Source organism: Cebus imitator, unplaced genomic scaffold (genome assembly GCF_001604975.1).
Source record: "Cebus imitator isolate Cc_AM_T3 unplaced genomic scaffold, Cebus_imitator-1.0 Scaffold51, whole genome shotgun sequence".
Classification (NCBI taxonomy): Eukaryota; Metazoa; Chordata; class Mammalia; order Primates; family Cebidae; genus Cebus; species Cebus imitator.
The window spans coordinates 11149515-11175467 of NW_016107366.1; the positions used below are offsets into that span (position 1 = coordinate 11149515).

The 25953-nt window shown below is 44.2% G+C and overlaps 1 protein-coding gene across 2 annotated transcripts in view; it reads right to left on the reverse strand.

Moving 5' to 3' along the window:
* CSMD2 (CUB and Sushi multiple domains 2) overlaps positions 1-25953 on the reverse strand; it is a 616956-nt gene that overhangs the window by 22438 nt on the left and 568565 nt on the right. For both annotated transcript variants that reach the window (XM_017527996.2, XM_017527992.2), the window contains 9 exons: positions 24686-24859; positions 23107-23295; positions 15736-15909; positions 11638-11820; positions 6739-6915; positions 4921-5100; positions 4340-4513; positions 1620-1793; positions 1242-1315 (listed from right to left, as the gene is read on the reverse strand). In XM_017527996.2, the coding sequence (XP_017383485.1) occupies positions 1242-1315; positions 1620-1793; positions 4340-4513; positions 4921-5100; positions 6739-6915; positions 11638-11820; positions 15736-15909; positions 23107-23295; positions 24686-24859 (1499 nt within the window). The remainder of the gene's footprint in view (positions 1-1241; positions 1316-1619; positions 1794-4339; positions 4514-4920; positions 5101-6738; positions 6916-11637; positions 11821-15735; positions 15910-23106; positions 23296-24685; positions 24860-25953) is intronic.

The following is a 25953-nucleotide window of genomic DNA, read 5'->3' on the forward strand; positions in this document are numbered from 1 at the left end:
CCTGTTTTCCCACCCAGCCTCGCTCTTTGACTGCACTTCCTTCTCCTTTCTGACGGGGCTGCAAACTCGCTAGCTGGCCTGTTTTCCAGGCCCCCATGCCGCTACGCACTTCCCTCAGCACTCCTTTGCACCAGCCTTTTGTTCAGCCAGGAACGTCATCCTACACTGCACAGGGCTAGCCGTTCTCATTGTGGAGGCCACAGTTCAAAGGTCACCCTTCCCTAACTATCCTTCCTAAAATGGCAACCCACCCTGTTCACACCACTTTATATCACACTGTACAGTGTCTAGTGCTCTCAGAAGCTAGCTTGTTTATTTATTTGTTTATAATCTTCAGCCAGGCAGTTCCCTTCAAACAGGCACCCAGCCTGTCCTGTTCCCACCGTAATCCTAGAACCTAGAACAGTTCAGGGCCATAAGCATGTGCCAAGTGAGTACAGGCTGTGTGGAAGTCTTCTGTGAGGCCCCAGTGCATAAGGACACAAAGAGACCGATGTCGGTTCACATGGCGAGTTATGAGCTCCCTGTCATTTGGAGCATTCAAGTATGTCCCACATGCCCAGCTGGGGCAAGAGGAATTTTCTTGGGATGTGGGTGAAGTCTGCACTCACGGACACAGTCACATTACTTGACTAGATCCCAGTCTGTCATGTCCAGGTTAGTCCCTGATATTTTCCTGGGCACGTCTTGGACTCCAGCTAACTGTCCTGCCTTGAACACACCCACACACTCCTCTTCTTTATTTTCTCTGTTCTGTGTGTCCCACCCCAGACTGTCCAAGTTCTTTCCTCCCAAAACTCATCTGAGATGGGTCTGCAGGACCTGCATCCTAATGGGCCAGCCATGTTGACGGGCCTGCCTCCTGTGTGGCACATGCTCACTGCTGCTGTGTGTGAGCCCAGCATCTGCGGGTGGGGTGGGCACCTTGAGGACAGAGGTCTGTCTGTCTCACTCATTTCTGTATTTCCGCAACCACCCTGCCTGGGGTTGCTGGGAAGGGTTTGTGGAACTGCATGCCATCTGTCCTTCCTCATCAGCTTCTCTGATGGATGTCATAGTCCTGTTTCTGCAGGGTGCTCCCGTGGAGCACTGTCCAAAGAGGCAGAGGGCTTTCTTTCTGCGGTTTCCAAGCTCTGTCCTCCCCTAGTGCTGTCCTGAGGAAGGTCCCTAGGTCCTCTTATGTAGACAGTGACAGGAAGGGAGAGAAGGTAGGAAAGCCCTGTCTTGGTTGACCTCCTTACCTGGTATCCCTGAGAATTGTTCTGTATCCCAAACTGTGGCACGCCAGGGTCCGCACAGGTGGTCAGGGCAGGATCTGGATGGCCAAAAGAAACACACAGATCACATGGTCATGGGAGCTTCCACTGCCTCGTCTCACTCTGGGAAATAGGTGTGGATAAGAAAATGAAGCCACATCCTGACTTCTCTACCCACTGAGATCCCGACCTGAGCCTTGGCCCCAGCTGCCTATTTGACTCCTGCGAAATCTCATAGGAGGAGATGTTCCCTTTTGCAGATGAGACCACTGAAGACAGGGAAGGAAAATCATGATCTCAGGCCCAAACAGAAGGTCCCCCCACCGCCAGCCAGGATGCTCCCTGTCCCAGATGACCTCTCACCTATGCAGCTGGGCTGGGTGCCACTCCATGTCCCATCTGATTGGCAAAACCTGCGTGGAGAGCCCACCAGCACCAGAGGAGGATGGCAGGAGAAGGAGACAGATGACCTGTAGGAGAAGCCTCGGTCCTCTCTCCTCCCACGGGGCGGGACACCAGGATCCCCGCAGAAGACAGCTGGGACGACGAAGGGAGAAAGGCAGGTCTAAGTTGCTTTCTAGAACCCAGTCCTCCAGTCCCACACCCCCACCTTTGTTCTCGGTGCTGCTCCCTCCCTGGTTCAGCTTGAACTCTGGGAACCAGGGCAGCCCCAGGTAGGTGTTTCCACCTGCTGTGGTGCTGCTGCTGATGTGGGCTTCCTCTCACTTCTACATTCAAAGTGCTTATAAATAATGATCCAAGTAATGGAGTAATATCACAGGAAGTTTAGAACATAGAAGAAAAATAAATGACAATCCCACAATCCAAAACTTTCTTTCCATTTTCACGCACATTCTTTTCTAGTCTTAGTTCAGTTGTATGCAAACTTGTGTGGAGTGGCAAACCCAAGCCCATGCGATGGTAAATCTTCTTTCATTCACTTAGCATTATCTTGTAAACATTTTCTATGTTTATGACATCATCATTACTTATTGGCTACACAATTTAGCAACAGGTGGTTGTACGATAATTGTATTTTATCATAACCCTTTTCTATTACACAGTTACATATAACTCTTCTTTCACGCGTATTATTTTCTTTTCATATGTATTATTTTCTTAGGAGAATTTATCTAGGAGTGAACTCATTATTTTTAAAGGGTTGAACATGTTCACAGCTCTTGATGTATAGTTTCAAATTTCTTTCCCCAAAGGGTGCACATTTATACTGCGGTGAGTAGTGTATCAGTGTACCCATTTTATTCAGGCCATGTAAACATCAGAGAGTGTCATTAAAAATTGACTACCAAAGGCAAAAGCTCACCATGATATCACTTCAAGCATCACTTTATGCTATGATGCAAATATGTGTGTGTGCACGTACATAGGTTCATGAGGTTCATAACCGCATGCAAAATAAAATGAAGCTGAACCTGCAGCCTCTGCCCTGATGGCTGAGTCTATGCTGACCAATCAGAAGTCAGTTTGGAAACCAAGCTGATGCGAAGCTGCCGTATCCAGAAGGAGGCAACTGAAAGAACCAGAACCACAAATGGCTGAGCAGTGAAGAGCAACCAGTGTGGCCTTTCTCATAAGCAATGTGATGCCAATTAAAGTAATGAGATATCTTTGTAAGAACCTCAGGCTGGTAAATATTTTAAAAATACTGGCACAATCCATTGTGATGAGGATGTGCATCCAGAAGCATTCTCATAAACTGCTGTGGGGAATGTAAATTGGGACGCTTTCTAGAAGGTAGTTTGACAACATATGTCAAGAAGGGAAGCGCGACTGCCCTTGGCCCAGCATTCTCATGAATAGGGCTTTACTGCAGGGGTAAAGATGCGCAATTTTCAGGAATACATAATGCAGGACTGCTTTTAACACAATTAAGTTGGAGATCATCTAAATTCATCACCAGTGGGAAAAGATTAAACAACTTGTATCTACCAGGAAATTCTTTAAAGCCATTAAAAATGATGATGCATAGATCAGTAAATACTGATAAAGAAAGGTAGAAAGGTGTTGATGGGAAGGTTTTGGTGTCCTATCAACGAATACAAGTTATGAGACAGTACGCACACCATGAGCCAATACCTGTTCTAGAAAATGTATACATATCACTATCTACGCAAAAATGCGCAGCGATTCATGTGGGAGCACAATCAAAAGCTGAATTCCGGTTATCACTGTAAAGTGTGAGTTCAGATAATTTTACTTTCCTTTTTTTGCTATTTTCTAATGGGTAAATTTTTTTCATGATGACTGTAATTCATTGTTAATATGAATTATTTCTCCAGAGGAAAATCAAGGTTGCTGAATCCAGGTTTGATCCTGGTAGCATGTGAAGGTTGGAGAGGGTAACTCCAGATGCCTGTGTCCAGTTTTGAGTTGCTGGCCCTAATCTCTGCAGAAATTCCCAGATGAAAGCAAATTTTCACAGTACCCAAAACAGTGTCATGAGTATATGGGTAGTTTTCTGCAGAATTAGATGAACGGCAATTAGAAAAACAGGTCCTACTGTTTGTTCAAAGCATGGGCACGGAGAAAACCTTCCAGAACCCATTCACAGGGTGTGATAAGAATAAGTGACCCAGAACCTGCTAATTGGGGACCTCAGTAAAGAACAAGCCCTGGAATAGACTTGCGGCTCCTCAGGATACAACTGGGTTAGGTGGATAAAAAGAAAGCATCTCACCAGAAAAATCACAGGTTTCCCAGAAGTCTTTTCTGTGCAGGCCATTTTCCATAAAAACAGACACGTTTCTAGGACTGGGTACCCCCAGACCTTTGAGTACTATTCCATACAGTTAACAACCCTTCAGGTCAAAAAACACCCACAATATCTCTAGCTTAATTTCCTTCTGTGACTCTAAGCAGTGTCTGATACCAGGGCTCAACTGAGGGATCCTCATTTTCTTCCTTTCTACTTTCTTCCTCTTTAACAGTGTCTTTGATGAAGCTCCTCCCTGGTTTTGGGGAGGGGACTACCTATTCTGGGCCTTTCAGCCACAAAGCTCTGAGGAGGCAAGGGGAAGGAGCTATCAAATAGGATGCACCAAAGGGCCTTGTGAGCAACTTACGGAAACACTGAGGCAGCTCTCCGGTCCAGGACCCATTTCCCTCACAGGTGAGCACCGCCGGCAGGGAGAGCTGGTACCCCTCTAGGCAGGCATAAGTCACGCTTGAGCCCCACATGAAGTCAGACCCCACCACCTTCCCATTGGGGATGAGAGGAGGTGGCTTGCACATGAGAGCTGGAGGGAGAACAAAACAGGCTGAGTTCTGATGCTGTCCTGGGAAACCAGCCCCTGTCACTATCATTGGTATCACTGATACACTGCACCTGCCTAGCGTCTGGGCTAAACAGGAAGAACCAGAAAGGGGCCCCTCTTTCTGTGGGAGTTCTGATATTTTTGCACCTTACAATGCCTTCTGTTTGCAGGACCCTCCCCTCAATGTTCACGGGCCAGGCCTCATCTTGGTACTTCTGATTCGCTCCTGGCAGATGTTCAGGGGCCAGTTCTCACCCTGCACACCCCGTGATAAGGTGTGAGGGCTTGGCCTTTCACCCCTCTACCTTCTAAGGTAGATGTTCAGGGTCCTACATCTCACTTTTGTATCTTCTTTGGCCCTCTGTCCACATCTGCAGCCCCAGACACACCTTTGCAGACAGGCTTGGTTCCATTCCACGTCCGGTCCTTGGTGCAGCTCAGCACAGATACTCTATGTGACTCCATCATATAGCCAGGGACACACTGGTATGTCACAGTTTTGTTGTACTTGAAGTCATTGCCCAGCCGAAGGCCATTGGCTGGAATCCCAGGGTCACCACAGTTTATGACTAGGATAAGAGAGACACACATTGTTCACTCCTGGCCTGGACCCCATTTCTCCTCCAATACCATCCCTATTACTCCCTGCACACATCCAAGAAGGGAAACTGTCAGATCAGGGATGCCCTGTCTCCTCACAGGATCCCAGTTGGGCATTACCCATTCTAAATTTTTCTTTCTTTCTTTCTTTCTTTCTTTCTTTCTTTCTTTCTTTCTTTCTTTCTTTCTTTCTTTCTTTCTTTCTTTCTCTCTCTCTCTCTCTTTCTTTCTCTCTCTCTCTCTCTCTCTCTTTCTTTCTTTCTTCCTTCCTTCCTTCCTTCCTTCTTTCTTTCTTTTTCTTTCTTCTTTCCTTCCTTTTTTTTCTCTCTCTTTTTCTTTCTCTTCTTTCTCTCTCTCTTTCTCTCTTTCTTTTCTTTTTCTTTTCTTTCATCAGGGCCTTACTCTATCACCCAGGCTGGAGTGCAGAGGCACAATCATGGCTCACTGGAGCTTCGAACTCCTGGGCTCATGCGATCCTCCCACCTCAGCCTTCTGAGTAGCAGAGACTACAGGTATGAGCCACCATGCTCAGCTTGCCCATTTAAATTTTGTTTGGTCAAATCCCTGGCATTGGCCCTGTCCTTGCCCACAGGGTCCTTATGCATCACTGCAACTTGGGCTATGAAGATTCACCTTATTCAAAGTGCCCTCTCTAAGACAAAGTGTCCAGAGGGCTCAGTTCCTAAATGGGACTAGGGCCCAGGGAGAGGAAGTTTTCTGTTTGAAGAGCCTAAGGTATGTTAATGGACCACATAAGGCAATTAATTTGTCTGCTGAGGAGTACATCTTATTATCTGCTATTGTACCTAGGAGGTCTCTACAGGCCCAACAGCACCTACAGAGGACTCCTAGGGACAACAGCCCAGAAGCAGGGTCTTACGGCCCATGAAATGGTCATAGCTATGTCATTGAATCACTGAGGGTGGGGCTTGGTGAGCTCTGATCTCAAAACCCAAGTGAACTTGACATGGGATTTCAGATAGAGCTGAAATCACAGGCTAGGACTTTGACCGGGAGAATATTGTCACATTTCCTCATCCTATCTCTTCCCTCCATCTGGATCCCCAGTGACTCACTTTTCCTGGAAAAGGTCTGGGGATACCCTTGAGAGGAGCAAGAAATGGGAGCTGTGAAGCTACACCATGCTCAGGAACCCATATTGGGTGGGGTCAGGTATAAGGAGAGAAGGAAGCAAGAAAGATGGTGGATAGCTGCATCTTTGAAGTGAAAAGGGAATCAGGTCGAGTCGTGGGGTTTGATCCTAAGACACAAAAGGGAAAGCCCAAGGAATTGGGTAGAGCTTGAGAAATGGCCAATATATATTCCCTGCCTCTCTGAGCCTCAGCCATCTCATATACAAAATGGGAATAATAGTAGCTACTTCATGGAGTTGTGGTGACGATCCAATGACACACGCATACGAAATGAAGCACTTAGCCCAGTGGCTGCCACACAGCATACGCTCAACACAGGCTATTTATATGATTCTCGTTCAGGCTCCCACCATCCCAACCATCCTGCACCATCTTCCATGGATAGCCTTCTCCACTAGCATGCAGAATCTGGGCCCCTGTTGGCCATGGAGCCCACAGGGCCTGGGCTCTCACCGAGGCACTCAGGGTCACTGCCTGTCCAGGTACCATTGACTGAGCAGTGACGGCTGAGCAGGCCTGTGGCGTAGTATCCTTCCCGACACTCATAGACAATAGAGCTGGAGAAAACCAGGCCATCACTGAACACGACTCGGGCATTGCTTGGAGTTCCAGGGTTCCCACAAGAGATCACTAGGAAGACAAAAATGCACATTATTCACCAGAATGATGGTGGGCATCACCTGGGGGACTGAGAACTGCCCAGAGTGGAAGCCACATGCTGTGTTGGAACCCCGTGGATAGAAATGCCTCTCATGCTGCTTTTGCATCAAATTATCTCACCCCTAGACAGGAAAGAAAAATCCCTATGAATCTTATGAAATTTCTGAACAAATTCTACTTTTTTTTAAAGAAAAAAGATGATCTATTCTATTATTGTCCTTAAAAATTTAAGCATAATTGCTTAATATCACCAAATATCCCATCAGTGCTTGATTTTCCTCAATTGCCTTTCTCTCGCTCTTTTTTTTTTTTTTTTTTTNGTCTCGCTCTGTCACCCAGGCTGGAGTGCAATGCATGATCTAGGCTCACTGCAACCTCTGCCTCTTGGGTGCAAGCAATTCTTCTGCCTCAGCCTCCCAAGTAGCTGGGACTACAGGTGTGGGCCACCACACCTGGCTAATTTTTGTATTTTCAGTTGAGACGGGGTTTCACCACATTGGCCAGGCTGGTCTCGAACTCTTAACTCGTGATCCGCCTCAGCCTCCCAAAGTGCTGGGATTACAGGCATGAGCCACCATGCCCAGCCGTCTTTCTCTTTCTTTAACAGTTGTTTTGTTTGAATCAGGATCCAAATAGGGTCCGCACATGACATTTGGTTGACACATCTCTAAGATTTTGAAACCAGAGACTATTATTTCTGCTTCTGTAATTTATTTGTTACAGAAACCAGAATATCTGTTCTGTAGAACACACTTTCTGGATTTTGCTAACTACATCAGTGAGATATAGCTTAACATGTTCCTCTATCCCCTGTAGTTCCTTCCTGTAATCAACTTCTACTTTTTGGCAATGGTAATCACAGGTGGTTTTGGGCCTTTCCTATTGCACTGAATCAGGAGGCACAGAATGTCTGGGTGTTTTCTTGTTCATGATGTTGAGGGTCATCAATGATTTCGGGCTTGCCTGCCTAATGTGGCATTATGAAGTCTCCATTAGTTTTTCACTTAATAGTTTTAGCAGTCATTGATGATTATTGACCAGATTCATTACTTCATTAGGGATTGAAAAGTGATGATATTCTAATTCTATCATTCTTTCTGTATTAGCTAGAGTTCATTAAGAAAGAAATTTCCTATCATCAAGTATCTGCTTATGCTGAAATACTGTTCATATAGGAAGGCCAGATAATGCTTGATTTTTTGTGTGTGGTTTTTGTTTTAAATCAAATGTCAGAATAATGAGTTGGTTCCCTAGCAAACTCCAAAAGTGACCAATGTGTTTATTTAAGAATCATTTTTGAACTCATGGATCTAAAGATATTTTCTGTCTTCCCATCTATTGCCATTATTATTCTTATTGATGCTCAGATTCTCCATCTTTGGCCAATGGGCCCTTCTAGTTGGCTCCTGAGTCCCTTTAACGTGACTCCAGTTATCTCTGGTGGAATCCTTGCCGGGGTGATGAGATGTTCCATATTTGTCTTCTATATTTTCTGCACCAGCCCAGAAATTAGCCATTTCTCCAAAGAGTCTAGTTTCTTTTAATAGAGAATGGACCACAATCCAGGCACTAAGGGTACTCATTGCCACTGACCTGGTCATTGATTCTAGACTTTTAGAGTTAGAGCTGGGAAAGTAACTTCTTAAACTGAAAACACATTGGGATCACATGAATGCACAGAGTGGAAAAACAGATAATAGATACTGGGAAGGGTGAATCAATCAGGGGAGTGGGAAGATGAAGAAAAGTGGGTTAAAGAGCATGAACATACAGTTAGAAAGAAGAAATAAGTTCAGTGTGCAATGGCAGAGTAGGGTGACTATAGGGAAAAATGTATTGTACTTGGGTGATGGACACCCTAAATACCCTGACTTGACCACTGTGCATTACATATCCATAACAAAATTTCACATGTACCTCATAAATTTTAAAAAGTGAAAAATAATTAAAAAGAGAAAATATGAATTTATACTGATATTATCAATCGAAATTTTGTTTTTTTCTTTAACTTTTTAATTTTTATGTTTTATCTCTTTTATTCTGAAAATCTTAATGACAATAAATAACTTGTATTTGTTTTATCCATATATATTATGGTATTGTGTATGTAATAGTTTCAGGATAGTAATATCAATATTATTGTTAACAATACAATTGCTGAGAACGGTTTAAGTTTTCTTTGTAGCTCTCTTTGTCATTGGGATATACACCATAGTCAAATTCCATTTTTTCAAGTCAGCTGAAATAAGTATTGGGGTTATTAAGTCATCAACGTGATACACATTTAGGTTCATTTGTTTCCATAAGGATTTTGATATTTAGACATTGCATGTTTCTAATCTTTGATTTAATTTAATTTTCTAAGTATGTACAACATTTATGTGGTCCCAAAATAAAATCTACAAAATGATTCCTATACAATTAGCCCAACAGATAGGCCTTGACACTCATTCATTCAGCAAATATTTGTGTTGCCTGGGTGCCCGGAATACAACAGTGACCAGGCTATGTCCCCTTGAGGAGCTTAGTCTATTCTAAGAAACCTACCAATAAACAGATGAATTAAGGTATGACATATTAAGTGTTATTGTTGAAGGGAAAAAGCACGAAGAAGGAGACATCTTATTGGGACTGGAGATAGGAGTTTGAGTAGAACCTTTAAGGACATGTAGGAGTTTGTTAAGAGCAGTCATCAGAGCCACATGGATTTGATTTAACAGCTGAGAGTAAGGTTGAGCGTGCATATGTATATTCTCTCTCTTTCATTTAACAAACATTCACTTCTGGGTCCAAACTCATAACCATCCACTTTCTGTCCCTGAACACTCAGGTAACTGACATGGTAACTGACTCCACCTGGCATCTTGGTAGTATGGATGGGGATGTGGGTCACATGAATACACAAGAATATACTAAATTCTCCCTTGCATTACACTTTCCCAATGCCACAAACCTATCTTGCTATGCCTGCAAAATTCTACAGAAACAAACTTTGCAAATAGCACGACCAGAAAGGCAAGACTTTGGGAAGACAAATGGGAGAGGGCTCTGATTCCACTGTCTTATTTCCTAGGCAGGAGTCTCCTGATGGTGATGGACTAGAGCAAACCTGTTCAACCCACAACCCCTGGGCGCATGTGGCCCAGGATGGCTTTCAATATGGCCCAACACAAATTCATAAACTGTCTTAAAATATTATGAGACTTTTTTGTGATTTCTTTTTTAGCGCCCAAGATAATTCTTCGTGTTTCAGGGGAGCCAAAAGATCGGACCCCCCCAGGCTAGAGCATCTCCCATTGCTCTGCAGGACTACTCCACAAGCTCAGTTTCCAGCAGCCTGCTCTCTAACCACTGCTTCCTGTTCCCTCAGCTCCCTCCCTCTGCGATTTGTTTCCTGGTGATTAGTACTATGGGGATCTATAATCCATTGATCCTATCACTTTCTCACTGCCTTTGACTCCACTCAAAAATCTGCTCCCTCCTTACCCAGCTTAGATGCCAAGCTGGGTATCTAATCTCTGCCTCACATTCACCCTCTTTTCCCTTGCTGCTTCTGCCAATGTCTTCATTGCTTGGCAAATCTCCAGCTCTGTACCCAATGTACTGTCTGCCCTGTGCCCACACCTAGGTAGGAAAATGAGGTTGAACAAAGACACAGTCTGACGCTGACTGCTCTCACTTTAAATTAATGATCCCCCACCTTAAGTGAGCCCTCAGTGCCACCTGGCCATCCCACACCTCCCAATTCCATTCCACTCATATCTTGCTAGATGATTATTTCATATCTTCCTCTTCCACATCTTCTCACTCAACCTTACTCTCAGCCGCTGAACCTGCTTCCTGCCTAGGAGAGTACTATTCAGGCTGTATTTTAGAAAGAGAGAGACAGAGATTTGGGGACCAGCTGCAAAAGGTTGGACTTTGGAGAGAGAGATTAAAAATTTTTTTTCCCAGAAACTTAGGAACATATGGAAAAATAATAATTTCTCCTATTGGTGCTACCTCAGACAACACCACTGAGGGCCTAGATTACTTCAAAAGGGTTTTGTAAAATTGGATTTGTATATCTTTTGGCACATTGGATATTTGTCTAATGTAGCCTCTTCCCTTACTGTAAGCCCCAGGAGGGCAAGATGTGTGTCTCCATCTGTTCAGGCTCAGAGATGGTGCCTTCTTGCTGTGTCCTCACATGGCAGAAGGGAAAGGGAGCTTTCTGGGATTTTTTTTTTTCCAATAAGAGCATTAATCCCATTCCATGACCTAATAACTTCCCAAGGCCCTACCTCCTAATACTATCACTGGGTGACCAGGTTTCAACATACAATTTTGGGAGATCACAAACATTCACACTATGGCAGTGTCCATCTTGGTCACTATTGTGTTTCCATCACATTCCACAGCACTTGGCACATAGCTGCTGAATGAAACTATATGGGAAATGAATGAAATAGTGGGTCAAATTCAGTCTTTTTTGGTTTCTTCCCTTTTGAGATGAGGGTGGGAATATGTTTTTCTTTCAATTACTAATGAAAATGCACATGAATTATCTTTTGCAGTCCCTAACACCAGGCTGAGGGTTCGAATGGGGCCACGGTTTTCTCTGTGAAGGCAGGTGCCTGGGAATAAGAGCAGGAGCAAGGGCGAGCTCTGGGGCTGGGCAAAGGGGAGAAGCAGAATGGTCACATACATTACCTCCACACTCAGGCTGCGAGCCACTCCAAGAGCCATTGGCTTGACAGGTGCGCTCTGACGATCCCCGGAGCACATGGCCAGCTTCACAGCTGAAGCGCATCACACTGCCTGGATCAAAGCTGTCCCCCAGACGGATGCCATGAGCCGGGATCCCAGGGTCACCGCAAACTCCCATGTTGGTTCCTATGGACCACAGCCACACAAACCCAGTTGTTTTTCATGGAAGAAAAGGGAGTGGGGAAGTGGGGGAGAAAGATATTGGGATGTGACGGAGGGGAAGCAGTGGGCCCCATGAATAAGGGAGGTGACACCTGACTGAGCCTAGAACAAGTTACCTGCACGTGCTCCTGCCTTCCTACACAATGGTGGAAGAACACAAAGATCTGAGGTCCTGGGTAAGTCCCTGGGAACCACACAGGGAGGGGAAGCAAGAAGGCGGAGGAAAAGCTCTGTGGCCTGCAACAGTCTGGAATTTCAGTGATTCAAACTGGCCACATGTCCTCCTTTTCCCCTTCCCCTTTCCTACGAACACCTGCTGTTTCTGTAGTCCCATCTCCTCTCCCGTGCCACTGTCTTAGCTTAGACATTCAACATTCTTTGCCAGAACTACTGCAAGAGCCTCCCAACTAATGTCCCTTCCTTGTAAACTATCTCTCTAATCCATCTTTTACTTTGTCCTCTAATCTTAACAATCACTAACCATCTGACTTTTTTTCTTCAAATATTTTTTTTCTGCAGAAACATCTCTACTGGCTTCCCAATGCCCATAGGATAAAGTCCAAACTCCTCAGCACAGCTTCATGTCTCAGCAGCCTGGCTTGAATCTTGATCCTGGGCCTTTATTTATTTGTTACTTTTTAAAGAGTTTCATTTTCTTTTTAATTGACAAATAATCATTGTATATATTATGGGGTACGAGGTGATGTTTTGATGCATGCATTGTATATTTCCAAATAACTGTAGGAGAGAATTTTAAATGTTCTCACCACAAAGAAATGATAAATATTCAAAGTTACCAATGCTGGGCCTTTCACTGAGGATTCCCTACTCACGAATTATGCAATACAGGTGAGCTCTAGATTAAACATCTCAGACCCCCTCATTTCATATTTGCTCCACCCCCTGCCTCTTGCTACATTCCTGCATTTTTCTGGTTGCTGGTATTGCACAAGCCTACTCAAGAGAGCTCTAAGGAACCAAGGGGTGAAGAAGGGTAGAGAACAGGAGACAAAGCCACAAGATCTATGGTCCACCCTGCAAGGCCAACACATTTTGTGATACAGAAATGTGCAGGGGATGTCCTTAGATCAGTCCGGGCCATGGTAAACATGAGGAAAGACAGAAAAGTCACAGAATAAATGACAACTGTGTGAGAAGATAGTTACAACTGTCATGGAATCTATCTCCTTATGTAACCATGTGTGGGTATCAAATGGTAACATATGAGTGACCACATCTAGTTTGTTGGAGCCAGTAAATGTTTAAGTCATGTGTACCCCACCACTTTCCATTTATGTCTCTTCTACTTCTCAACCTCGGGATTATTCCCTTTCCTTGTCTAGTCTCAGACTGTGAGACACTACATAACCACATGTTCTCCATTATGTTTCCCACCATGGAAGGGGGATTCATTTAGCCTTCAATGTAAACATTAATAAAAGAGAGCCCATCACATTTGGCTAGGTTTTCTTATCTTTTGAAGGTTTCCAGGATGTAATTCATGCAACAGGCAGAACTGGGTCTCCCTGGAAACAATCTTGATAGTGAGCAGCTCAACTCCACATACTGGCTAGCTGACCTCAGCTAGAGCCAACACAATTGTAAACTAGGCACAAGGGGGTTGACATGGTTTGGCTCTGTGTCCCCACTCAAATCTCATGTTGAATTGTAATCCCCAAGTTGGGGAAGAGACCTGGTGAGAGGTGACTGGATCATGGGGCGGATTTCCCCCTTGCTGTTCTCATGTTAGTGAGTGAGTTCTCGTGAGATCTGGCTGCTCAAAAGTGTGTTGCACTTCCCTGCTTTGCTGTCTCTCCTGCCAGCTGTGTGAAGGTGTGCCTGCTTCCCCTTCTGCCATGACTGTAAGTTTCTTGAGACCTTCCCAGAAGCAGAAGACTGTACAGCCTGCAGAACTGTGAGCTGACTAAACCTCTTTGTTTATAAATTACCCAGTATCAGGTATGTCTTTTGGCAGAGTGAGAACAGACTAATACAGGGGTGTTCAGTCTTAGGGACTTTTTCTGCCAGAATGGCCCCCATTACAGTAATGGAGGCTTCTAGCTCAGTGAAAGAAGGGAGTATGGATAGGATATGGCACTATGGGGACAGAGTAGATAGATGGCAACTATTTACTGAAGAGGCAAAGAGAATGACAGTGGAGCTATGGGTGAACTTCCTGAAGTAGGTCTCGAACTCCAGAAATCTCTCCATAGCCTTGGTGGCCCAGTGGCTTATGACTCAAGGACTCAGGAGGTATTGTGGTGCAACAGTTGGGTCCACTGCTTGGACACAATGAGACTCAAAACTTTGACCTGGAATTCATGAATGTGTATTTCATGGGACTGACAGGAGATGCTGTTGCAAAAGATGACATCTGTTTCAGGAAGGGAGGAACCATTTCTAGATATGTGGTATATACCTACTGTTACTTCCTAATCGCCTATTCTTCTAATCCCTCATGTTCTCCTCCAAGGCATTTAAGGTTAACTCACTATTCAGCCTTTGTGTTGCTTGAGTCCATTCTCATTCTGTTTTCAGAGAGCTCCAGGAAGGCTGGAGGGGCAATGTACATGACCCTTGTCCTCCCATGCTGTATTGCCCATCACTTCTGTCAGAGGTCCAAGCAGAAGGAAGCCAGGGCACAGATAACAGGACTTCCTCTAGCCCAGCTTAAATGAGTCCTCATGGCTCCTATGCAGTCTTGCCCAGTTCCTTAATTAGGTGATTAATGAGATTAATAGGGGTGAGAGGCCAAAGTCCTGGATAATCATATAGAATGATGTCTCTGGGATTTCCTGGGTAACCAACAGCCCTTTGAAACAGTGGCTTTGGGACTCTCTACTTTCTAGAGTGATGTAACGAATATCTTGTTAAATATTTTGGCGGTGCCCTGACTTTTGGGAGGCAGGCTCACTGGGAATGTCAAACTGCAACAACAGTGGCACATCTTAAGGATAAGGTCCCACATCAAGGAGAAGGCTTCTGTATTAGGAGGAGGTCATGTTCCTTTCCTCTGAAGGGATCTGGCCTGGGAAGGGCTAGGGGTTAATTTCAATGCCAAGGTGGGCCCCCTGAGGAACATCAAGCTACATGAGCAGTTGCCCTCTTGCGGGCAACATGGAATCCCTTCCCAGGGCCAGGCAGGACCCTCTCAAAGAAGACAAAGCTGCAAGGCTGTGATATTTTAGCTTGGTGGTTTCTGCTGTTGGCGGGACAATTCACTTGTAAATATTTTGCTCTGTTATACGACATTACACATTCATTTCTGGTTTGGATACTATGCACATGGGACCTTTGGCAGTTCTCTACATTTGCTGTTTTGATAGCATCTATCAGTGTCCTCATTAGCAATAAAATGAACTTAACAGGAAAAGTCTGGGGACTCGTGTTTCAATACAATAGGGAAGAAGACTGCACCCCACTAGGTGGCTGGGACATAGGACAAGTTGAGGGGCAGTGATAAGAAAAGGAAGCAGGAAACAGGGTGGGACCTAGGAGTCTGAAGAGAGAACATGGGAGTGGGCTTGGACCTGAGCTGATCGACAGGAAGACTTGAACTGTCCCCAGGAACTCATAAAATCAAATGTCTGGACAGGACTCTGGCCATAGGTTGACCTAAAAAGTTGTCCCCTTTCTAGTTTTGCAATCCCTGGGCATGGCCAGATCTGACTAAGGGGATAAAGCTCAGCTCAGCCTGCCAAAGGCTGAAGTTCTGATGGGACCTCGTCTCGCTGTGCTCTCTACCTTTGAGGGAAGATACAAGGGTTCTGAGGTCTGATTCCTCCCATCCATCAATCATGCTCACACCTTGGGGGCTTGTCCATATCCCATCAGTCAAGTGTTCCATTGGAGCCCTTTCCCCAGTGCCATGGCCCGTACCTGAACAGTGAGGGAGGGAGCCAGTCCAGTGGCCATCCAGCCCACACATGCGGGTGCTGTTTCCCACCAGAGTCCGCTTGCCGGTGCAGCTGTACCGCACCACCGCTCCCACAATGTAGCTGTCTCCGGACATCTGGGAGTGAGGCGGGGAGCCTGGATGGCCACAGGACACCACTGTGGGGGAAGAACAAACATCTCAGTGACTGCACAGGGATGGATCACCATCATATAATATGTGCTAGGCGTCTTGAAGCAGGAGGCAGGGAAGAAGAGAAACCTGAGGGTGTCTATGGAAGCAAACTTCCTGCTGGCACACCCACCTGGTATTGGCAGACAATGCCCACCCACCTCAGTGGACAGTTTCCGTACCTATGAAATCAAGAATAATACCTGCTCGGCAGGTAGCAGATACACAATAACATTAGATGTTTTTCTTTCTTGCTTCTTGTGCTTACCTCTCCCTATTTCCTCCTGCTCAAGATACCTCTGGGCAGGAAGGTGTTACACAGAGTATACATAAGACAAAATGGGAGCTCTGCCACCCTAGGACTGTCTTCACTGGCCCCAGATTCCAGAATGGGAGCCAGTTATAGGCCTTTTCTAACTGCATCTTATAGTTCCCTCATCAGTTGTCCCCAACCTATCCCCTACGGTATGCAAGTTGCCTTTACTAAAACACTGAAGTGTAACTGAAAATAAGTGACAAGATTAGAACACCAGAACTAAGATGTCTACGCGAGGGCAGGGCAATGCTTTCAGCATCGCTGGGGTTGGCCTTCCCATTGATCTTGTCACAAGTTGATCCTAAGGTTCTCGCATTTACTCAGCACACATTTATTGAGTGCCTGTCATGTGCTAGGCACTCCATGTGTTTGAGAGAACAAAGTCTACGCTAATATTCTTGCGGGGGAAGAGAGACTACAAGTAAGAAAATAAGTAGGTAATTCCAGGGGTTGCTATGAAAAGCCGTGTCAGGAAAAGAGTGTTGTGGGATGAGATGAAGGTACAGTTTTTGAATAGGATCATCAGGGAAGATCAAGTGACTTTTAGAAGTGACTTGAATGATGTGATGAGGCCAGCCATGCAAAATCTCGGGGAAGAGTATTGTCAGGGATGGAACATCAGGTATAAAGGCCCAGAGGCCAGGGTGAATTTGCTGTGTTTGAGAGACTGCTAGCAAGGAAGCCAGGGACGCTGGACTGGAATGAGCCAGGGCAGAACGGAAGAAGACAAGGGTAGAGAGGCCACTACAAGCCAGATGATGGCATGAAATTTGGATTTTATTAGAAGCATGTTGGGAAGCCACTCGAGTTACAGGATCTGATTTATATTTTGACAAGATTATACTGACCACTGTGTGGAGAAAGGGCTTGGTAGTGCAAGAAAGAGAGGGCTGTTGCAAGAGTTCAAGGAGAGATGATAACGAGTTGGACGAAGTCTGGGAGTCTGGTAGGAGATTCCTGAAGTCACTGTACCCAGAAAGGACACAGGGCATAGCATGCAGGCAGACCACGACAAGGGATCAAGAGGTAAAACCTGGGTTGGGCCAGTGCTGACCCTGATGATGAATTTTGGTAGGTACTGGGATGGTAAGAATGGGTGTTAGGTATCTTCACCTCTCAGTGTGGTCTTAGTGTGGGTCAAACATTGTTCTAAATGCTCATGGTAGAATATCTGCAAAGACTGCTGATACTAACAATTGCTCCCATCAAGGGGTGGAGTCTGTTTCCCCTCCCCTTGGATCAGGCTTGCCTTGTGACTTGCTTCAAATAACAAAACACGGTGGAAGTGATGTTGAGCCAAATTACATCCTAAGAGGCTTGGCAGCTTCTACCTTCATTGTCTGGAGTCCTATGCCACCATGTAAGGAAGTCTGGCATAGACTACTGAATGACAAGAACTCATATAGGGGAGGGACCATGTGGAGAACAATCACATTACCCCAGCTGACAGCCAGCACCAAGATGTGAGTGAGGTCATCTAGGATCTTCTAGGCCCACCTGAGCCACCACAGCCAATAACATGTGGAGCAGAGATGAACTGTCTCCACTAAACCCTGCCAGAACTCCCAATGGTAAGCAAGAAAATGGCTGCTGCATTAAGTCACTATGATTTGTTACACAGTATGCACATAAAAAGATGCTTAAAACCATACGTCATTAGAGAAATGCAAATATAAACTACAGTGAGATGGTGCTTTGCATCCACTAGGATGGCTATAACAAAAATGAACAATAACAAGCGTAGGAAAGAATACGGAGAAATAGTAACTCTCATACACTGCTGGTAGAAGTGGAAAATGGTGCAACCACTTGGAAAACAGTTTGGCAGTTCCTCAATAAGTTAAACACAGGGTTTCTATGAGACTTTGCAATTTCCCTCTGAGTATATGCCCAGGAGAATTGACAATATATGTTCATACAAAAATTTATACACGAATGTTGAAAACAGCGTAATTCATAATAGACAAAAAATGAAAACATAATAGTCCCAAAGTGGAAATGTTCATAATAGTCTCAGTTCATCCGTCAACTGTTGAATGGATAAACAAGATGTGGTATATTCACATCATGAAATAGCATTTGGCCAAAAGGAATAAAGTAGTGATGTATACTAAAACATGAATGAACTTTGAAAATTTTATGTTAAGTGGAAGTAGCCAGACACAAAAGACACACATATAATTCCATTTATATGAAATGTCCAGAACAGGGAAATCCATAGAGACAGAAAAGTACATTAGAGGTTGCCAGGAGCTGGGGTGGGGACGGGGAATGGGAGGTGGCTTTGAAGGGCTGCTTGGGAATGATGGAAGTGTTCCGGAATTCGACAGTGAAGGTGCTTGTACAACTTTGTGAATACACTAAAATCACTGAATTATATACATCAAAAAATTATATACAAAAAATCGTATAAATAAAATTGCATTTTATGGTGTGTGAATTATATTTCACTAAGAAAAAGAAAGAAAAAAATGCAAATGGGTTTCAGCTGAAAGAAAAGATTGTCAGATGGGATTTAAAAATCACAATTACATGCTTTTTAGATAGAGAGTAGTTAAAAATACAATGAAAGAAAAATACATCATGCCAATATTAAAAGAAGGAAGCTGGTTATAAGTTACAGGCACACCTAGTTTTATTGTGCTTTGCTTTAGTGGGCTTTACAGATGTTGTGTTTTTTTACAAATGAAAGGTTTTAGGTAATCCTGCATTAAGCAAGCCTAACAGCACCATTTTTCCAACAGCATGTGCTCACTTTGTGTCTCTGCATCACATTTTGGTAATTCTCACAATATTTCAAATGTTTTCACTATTTTTGTATCCATTATGGTGATCAGTGATCTTTGATGTCACTATTGTAATTGTTTTGGGGCACCATGAACCATGCCCACATAAAATGGAGAACTTAATTGATAAATGTCATGTGTGTTCTGACGGCTACGATGCCTGGCCATTCCTTGTCTGTCTCCCTCTCCTTCAGCCCCCTATTCCCTGAGATGTACCCATATTGAAATTAGGTCAATTAATAGCCCTATGACCCTATGATGTCCTCTGAGTATTCAAGTGAAATGAAGAATTGTGTTTCTCACTTTAAATCAAAAGCTAGGAATGATTGAAAGCTTAGTGAGGAAGGCATGTTGAAAGCCGAGACAGCCCTACAGCTAAGCATCTTGAGCCAAACCATTAGCCAAGTTGTGAGTGCAAAGGAAAAGTTCCTGAAGGAAATTAGAAGGGCTATTCCAGTGAAAACATGAATAAGAAAGTGAAATGGCCTTATTGCTGATATGGAGAAAGTTTGAGCAAATCTTCATTATAGGGGGCTATCCTGTGCATTGCAGGATGCTTAGCATCATCCTTGGCTCCACCTACTATAGAAAGTAGCTATGTCTGGATAGAAGAGCAAACCAGGCACAACATTCCCTTAAGCCAAAGCCTAATCCAAAGCAAGGCCCTAACCCTCTTCAGTTCTATGAAGGCTGAGAGAATGGAGGAAGCTGCAGAAGAAAAGTACAAAGCAAGCAGAGCTCGGTTCATGAGGTTTAAGGAAAGAGGCCATTTCTATAACAAAGAAGAGCAAGGTGAAGCAGCAAGTGCTGATGTGGAAGTTGTAGCAAGTTATCCAGAAGATCTAGCTAAGCTAGGTGATGAAGGTGGCTACACTAAACAACAGATTTTCAAGGAAGACAAAACAGCCTTCTATTTGAGGAAGTTGCCATCTAGGACTTTCATAGCTAGAGAGAAGTCAATGCCAGGCTTCAAAGTTTCAAAAGACTGAACGACTTTCAGGTTAGGGATGAATGCAGCTGGCAATTTTAAGTGGAAGCCAATGCTCATTTACCATTCTGAAAATCCTAGGGCCCTTAATAATTATTCTAAATCTATTCTGCCTGTGCTCTATAAACGGAACAACAAAGCCTGGACGATAGCATGTCTGTTTGTAGCATGGTTTATTGAACACTTTAAGCCCATTGTTGAGACCTACTGCTCAGAAAAAGAGATTCTTTTCAAAATAGTACTGCTCATTGACAATGCACCTGATCACCCAAGAGCTCTGATGGAGATATCCTGTACATCAGAACTGGAGAGGTACAGGAATTGAATGCTGTTTTCATGCCTCCTAACACAACATCCATTCTGCAGCCCATGGATCAAGAAATAGTTTTGAATTTCAAGTCTTACTATTTAAGAAATACATTTCATAAGGCTATAGCTTTCATAGATGGTGTATTCCTCTGATGTATCTGAGCAAAGTAAATAGAAATCCTTCTGGAAAGGATTTACTATTCTAGATGTCATTAAGAAGATTTGTGATTCATGGGAGGAGGTCCAAATATCAACATTAACAGGAGTTCAGAAGAAGCTGATTCCAACCCTCATGCATGACTTTCAGGGGTTCAAGACTTCAGTGGAGGAGGTCACTGCAGATGTGATAGAAGTAGCAAGAGAACTAGAATTAGAAGTAGAGCATGAAGATGTGACTGAATTACTGCAATCTCATGATCAAACTCAAACAGATGAGAAGCTGCTTCTTATGGATGAGCAAAAAAAGTGGTTTCCTGAGAAGAATCTACTCCTGGTGAAAAGTCCAAGAACATTATTGAAATGACAACAAAGGATTTAGAACATCACATAAAGTTAGTTGATAAAGTGGCAGCAGGATTTGAGAAGACTGACTGCAGTTTTGAAAGGAGTTATACTGTGTCGGTAAAATGCTATCAAACAAACATCAGCATATGCTACAGAGAAATCTTTCATGAAAGGAAGAGTCAGTCCATGTGGCAGACTTCACTTGTCTTATTTCAAGAAATTGCCATAGCCACACCAGCCTTCAACACCTTGATCAGTCTGCAGTCATCAACACTGAAGCAAAGTCCTCCACCAGCAAAGAGTATGACTTGCTGAGGGCTGAGATGATTGATAGTATTTTTTTTTTAGCAATAAAGTATTTTTAATTAAGGCATGCATATTTTTTGGCATGATGCTATTGCACACTTAGACTATACTGGAAAACTAAAAAATTTGTGTGACTCATTTTATTGCGATATTTGCTTTATTGCAGTGGTCTGGAACTGAACCTGCAATACCTCCAGTGTATGCCTGTATATGAATATAGTTACCTATTAATTATATCAATAGCAACATTAACAGGAGTTTGGGGTAAGCTGATTCCATCCCTCATGCATAACTTTGGTGGGTTCAAGACTTCAGTGAGGAGGTCACTTCTCCACTGAAGCAGCAGCAAGAGAACTAGAATTAGAAGTGGAGCCTGAAGATGTGACTGACTGCTTCAGATAAAACAAGCAATGGGACAAAAAGTTACTATGGATAGGGTCACTTTGATAAAAGCTGTATTTTGCCAGAAGATAAAACAATTTGAGCCCATTAGGGGCTCTGAGTCTCAGCTGGTACCACCTTATATAGGTAGTGTCCATTTCTGACCAATAAACAATATGCTGGTCAAAAATGGGATTGGATGGCCAGGCCAGAGTTCTTAAACAAGGAAAATAGAAGCAGTGAGCAGCTATACCAGGCTCCTGTTAGACCTACAGGCATGAAGGCATGAAAAAATGCAGTCGCCCAGACTGGAGGGCCTACGAAATGTATATAATCTGCCAAAGGTAGGTGAATTGCTGAATGGCCTTAACTGCATACCCATTACTCCACCTGGAGTGCATCTTCACCTCTGCTACTTGGAAGATGGGGGAGAGAGAAATCTATGTGGATTCACCTTTAGGAAACAGAGGGGAGAGCAGGAGACCAAGGGGTTCCTCTTCTCATAGGATATGTAAGGCCAGTGACCAGATGTCAGGTGATATGGTTTGGGTGTGTCCCCACTCAAATTGCGTCTTGAATTGTAGTTCCCATAATAGCCACGTGTTGTGGGAGAGACCTGGTGGAGGTAGTTGAATCATGGAGGCAGTTACCTTCATGCTGTTCTCATGATACTGAGTGAGTTCTTACGAGACCTGATGGTTTTATAAGGGGCTTTCCCCCAACTTTGCTCATTCTTCTCTCTCCTGCCACCATGTGAAGAAGGACGTGTTTGCTTCTTCTTCCACCATGATTGTTAGTTTCCTGAGGCCTCCCCAGCCCTGTAGAACTGTGAATCAATTCAACCTCTTTCCTTTATAAATTACCCAGTCTTGAGCAGTTCTTTATAGCAGTGGGAGAACAGATTAGTACATCAGGATTCTGAGCACCTCCCCAACCCCTTTTAAAAAACATGTCCCAATATCTTTTCCTAACAATAATTAATGTAGTCAGTTTATTGAGTAGCTACTATGTACCAGATACTATGCTGGCACTTTATTATAGGGTTTTTTTCTTTGATCCTCTAATAACCCTATGGAATAGGTACTGGCATTATTTTTATAGATGAAGAAACTGAGGCAAAAGAAAAAAAAGAAACTGAGGCTCTGAGAGGATAGTGAACTTTTCCCAAACCACACTACTTGTTCAGTGGCAAAGCCAGAATTTCAGTCCAAGGTAGTCTGCCTCCAGAGTCTGTAGCCTTTCTGCTTTAGTCCTTTAAAGGGAAGGGGTTTGTGTGCTGTCTTTCTGGAAAGGCAAGGAAGGGCCAGTTCTGAAAGAAGGGAATTCTGTAAGCTGAAGAGGGTAGAAACTCTAGACAGGAAAAGGACCAGGCCTCTAGCTAGGAAAGTGAGAACACAAAAATTGGTACGGTAAGTCACCCAACAGGAATTCAAGAAGGAATCTAAAATCTCAGGAGTAGCCAGAGTGACTATCTCCATAAGACAACACACACACACACACACACACACACACACACACACACGCACAGAGGGGAGGACTGCTCTTTGACATGGGCCACCCCATCTGTCATTTTGAGCAGGTGACATCTACTTACAGAGACACTGGGGGCGGGGACGGTCCCATGTGCCATCTCCCTGGCAGCTGAGCACTGGGGTGCCCAGGAGGTAGAAGCCATGGTTGCACTGGTAAGACACAGTGGTGCCGTAGCTGAACCTGTGCGGGCCGCTGGCATGGACCTGACGAACACTGTTTTCTTGGTGTCCAGGATCTGTACAGTTGATGACTGCAATTGAACAGAAGTCCAAACAGACATGGATTCCCAGTATAGCAAAATCCTCAGAGCAAAACTAGGCAATGAAGCAGACCCTATCTGGAGGGTGAGCTGGTTCTGAGGTTGCTGGACTTGTTGCCTCACCTTGGTTGCCTGGTCAGAAGATTCATCATTCCATGTCTGGCTAGACATCACCTCCTTAGAGAACCCTTCCTGCCTCTTCCCCGACTGATTACCCCCTCTCCGGTATTCACTGGCACAAATCGCTATTGCTGACTTTACCAGCCTGTGCTGTGACTTGTTTGAACACATGAATCCCTTGAGGGCATGAACTTCGAGTCTCCGTGTGTCTCATCCTGGCACCATGTGCCTCCCACAGCAAAGCAAGTAAGTTTTAAAACTGACGCGTTGGAACTGACTTGCACAGGGGTTGGGCTCTTTTGAAAATGGTTTTTATCACTTTTATGAATATTTCAGGAACACATTAATAACCTGGGGGATAAATTTGAATTTAAAATATTAAAGCATTTCCAAAGCAGCTTAACTCAAAATCAGGGTAAGACTTTAGAATAATGACAATATTATTCACAATAATGACAATATTATCCATAACGCTTGAATGTACTTTTCATTCCAAACATCTTCAAATCCGTTATCTTACCTGAGACTCAACCTCATTATATGAAGTGGGCAGGAAGGTATTTTTTAAAATCCCTAAGCCTTTAAGGATTTTTACCTTTGATGAGCCTCTCTGAGGCTTCACTGCTGTCAAAAGCTTCTAAAAGCATTAGAAGCTATTTCCTAAATGCTCCAAATGGGGCCAGAACATTCTCTCTTCCTTCTGCCTTTTGAGCCTTTGGCTTCCTCTCTGTGTATTTTTCCCTAGCCCTCACCCCCTTTATCTCAACTTTTAGACTCTCTGCTTTTCAATCCTCTGCTTTTTCTTCAAGAATGGGGATGTCTTAAGTGTAGTTCCAAAGGAGTTGCAGCAGCCATCTTGCAACCATGAGGAAAGACCAAGATATTGCTCCTGACCTCATTGAGCAGCTGCAGAAATAATATTACTTTTAGATTTCTTGTTTATGTGAGAAACATAAGCCTCTGTTAAAAAATAATGGGGTTTTATATGATAATGATGCATTATTTGTTCTATGAAATGTAAATAAGAAGATCTGAAAGATAAAACTAAGTTTTGCTTTCCTTATATAACCCATGATGATGAAATTTTATGTGGGTGTATCTAAGGGTTGAGAAAGTCCTCATTTATGACCCTTTTCTGCCTCATCTTCCCTCTCTGGGTCAGAATGATGCCAGAATGAGTTCACTGGCTTCTTTTTTGAGCTACAGAACCACATACGGCAGAGATGATGGGGAGTAGAGTGGGAGAGAAAGGGTGACTCACTTCTGCAGGTGGGTAGCATGTCACTCCACTGCCCGCTGGCCAGGCATTGGGACCTAGCAGCCCCCTCAGCCATATACCCAGGGTTGCAAACAAACTTGACCACATCATTGAGGTTAAACTGGTTTCCCTGAGTGAGGCCGTTGACAGGGTTGCCTGGGTGTCCACAGGTAATTGCTGTAACCAAAACAGAAGATAGGTAAGCCCTCCTACTGTTCCATACCCCTCAAAATTTATCCACCTCTCACCAGGCATCTCTTTTGCACATCAGCAAAGTTCAACTATAAGTCTAACTTCAATTTCTTTTGCTGTAAAAGCTTTATAAGCTGAAATTGTCAGGGGAATATTCTGTCCTTCTTGAAGACATGTCTGTAGCTTGGAAGACTTGAGATCAATCATTCTATGACTTTCCATAGGGTGTTAGACCTGAACTGTGGTTCTCCGTGGTCTGAGCGGTCAGTCCTATCTTATTTTTCTTGCCTATGATGCCTTCAGCTGTCCAGATCCATTCTTAATTGCTGGGTATACTTATGGCCACCCATAAGCTGATTTAGGCCCATCCTCATTCCTGAGCCAACCTTGTAGAACCAGAATGAATATTAACCAAGCCTGGTGCAGAGTTCAGTCACCCTGCTAGACCAATGGCCCAGGCAAACTGGGGAAGCAGAGCTGCTGTCTGGAGAGAACCCACTACCTTCCACTGCTTCCATCGGAAGGGAGTTCAGTTAGTGCACCTTGATCTGTGCAACCTGGGGAGAATGAGCTGGCATGTTTGGCTCAGCATCCTCTTCTTTGAGGGACCTAGTTGTCTGCAGGGAGCAATGTTCTCGACTGCTCTTGGCTGTTGGGGAGGCAGGTTATCCCCAACATTGCAGGGCTGCATGCCCCACTGCAGCGTTGCCTCTGTGAGTGGGTGAACCCATCTCATTCTGGGTTCATGCAGCAGCCTCCATCTGGCTCTCACATTAAGCTCCATTTTCCAACTTAGCCTTTATTAGTAATCAAGGTAATATTTGGTCCTCCACCTACCACCGTGTTTTGTTTAATGGTTTGCTCAGACATGAGCAGGGAAGAGAAAAGGGATGTGGTATTTGCAGGCCATGATGCTTACCCCTGTATCCCACTGATTCCCCCTTCCTCCCAGTGGTATACTTCACACCACCTGGCTGCACTGGTCTCCTGGAGGCTTCATGAATATACAAAGCAAGTTCCTGCCCCAGGGTCTCTGCATTTGCTTTTTATTTCTGCCTGGAACATTGTTCCTGCAGATA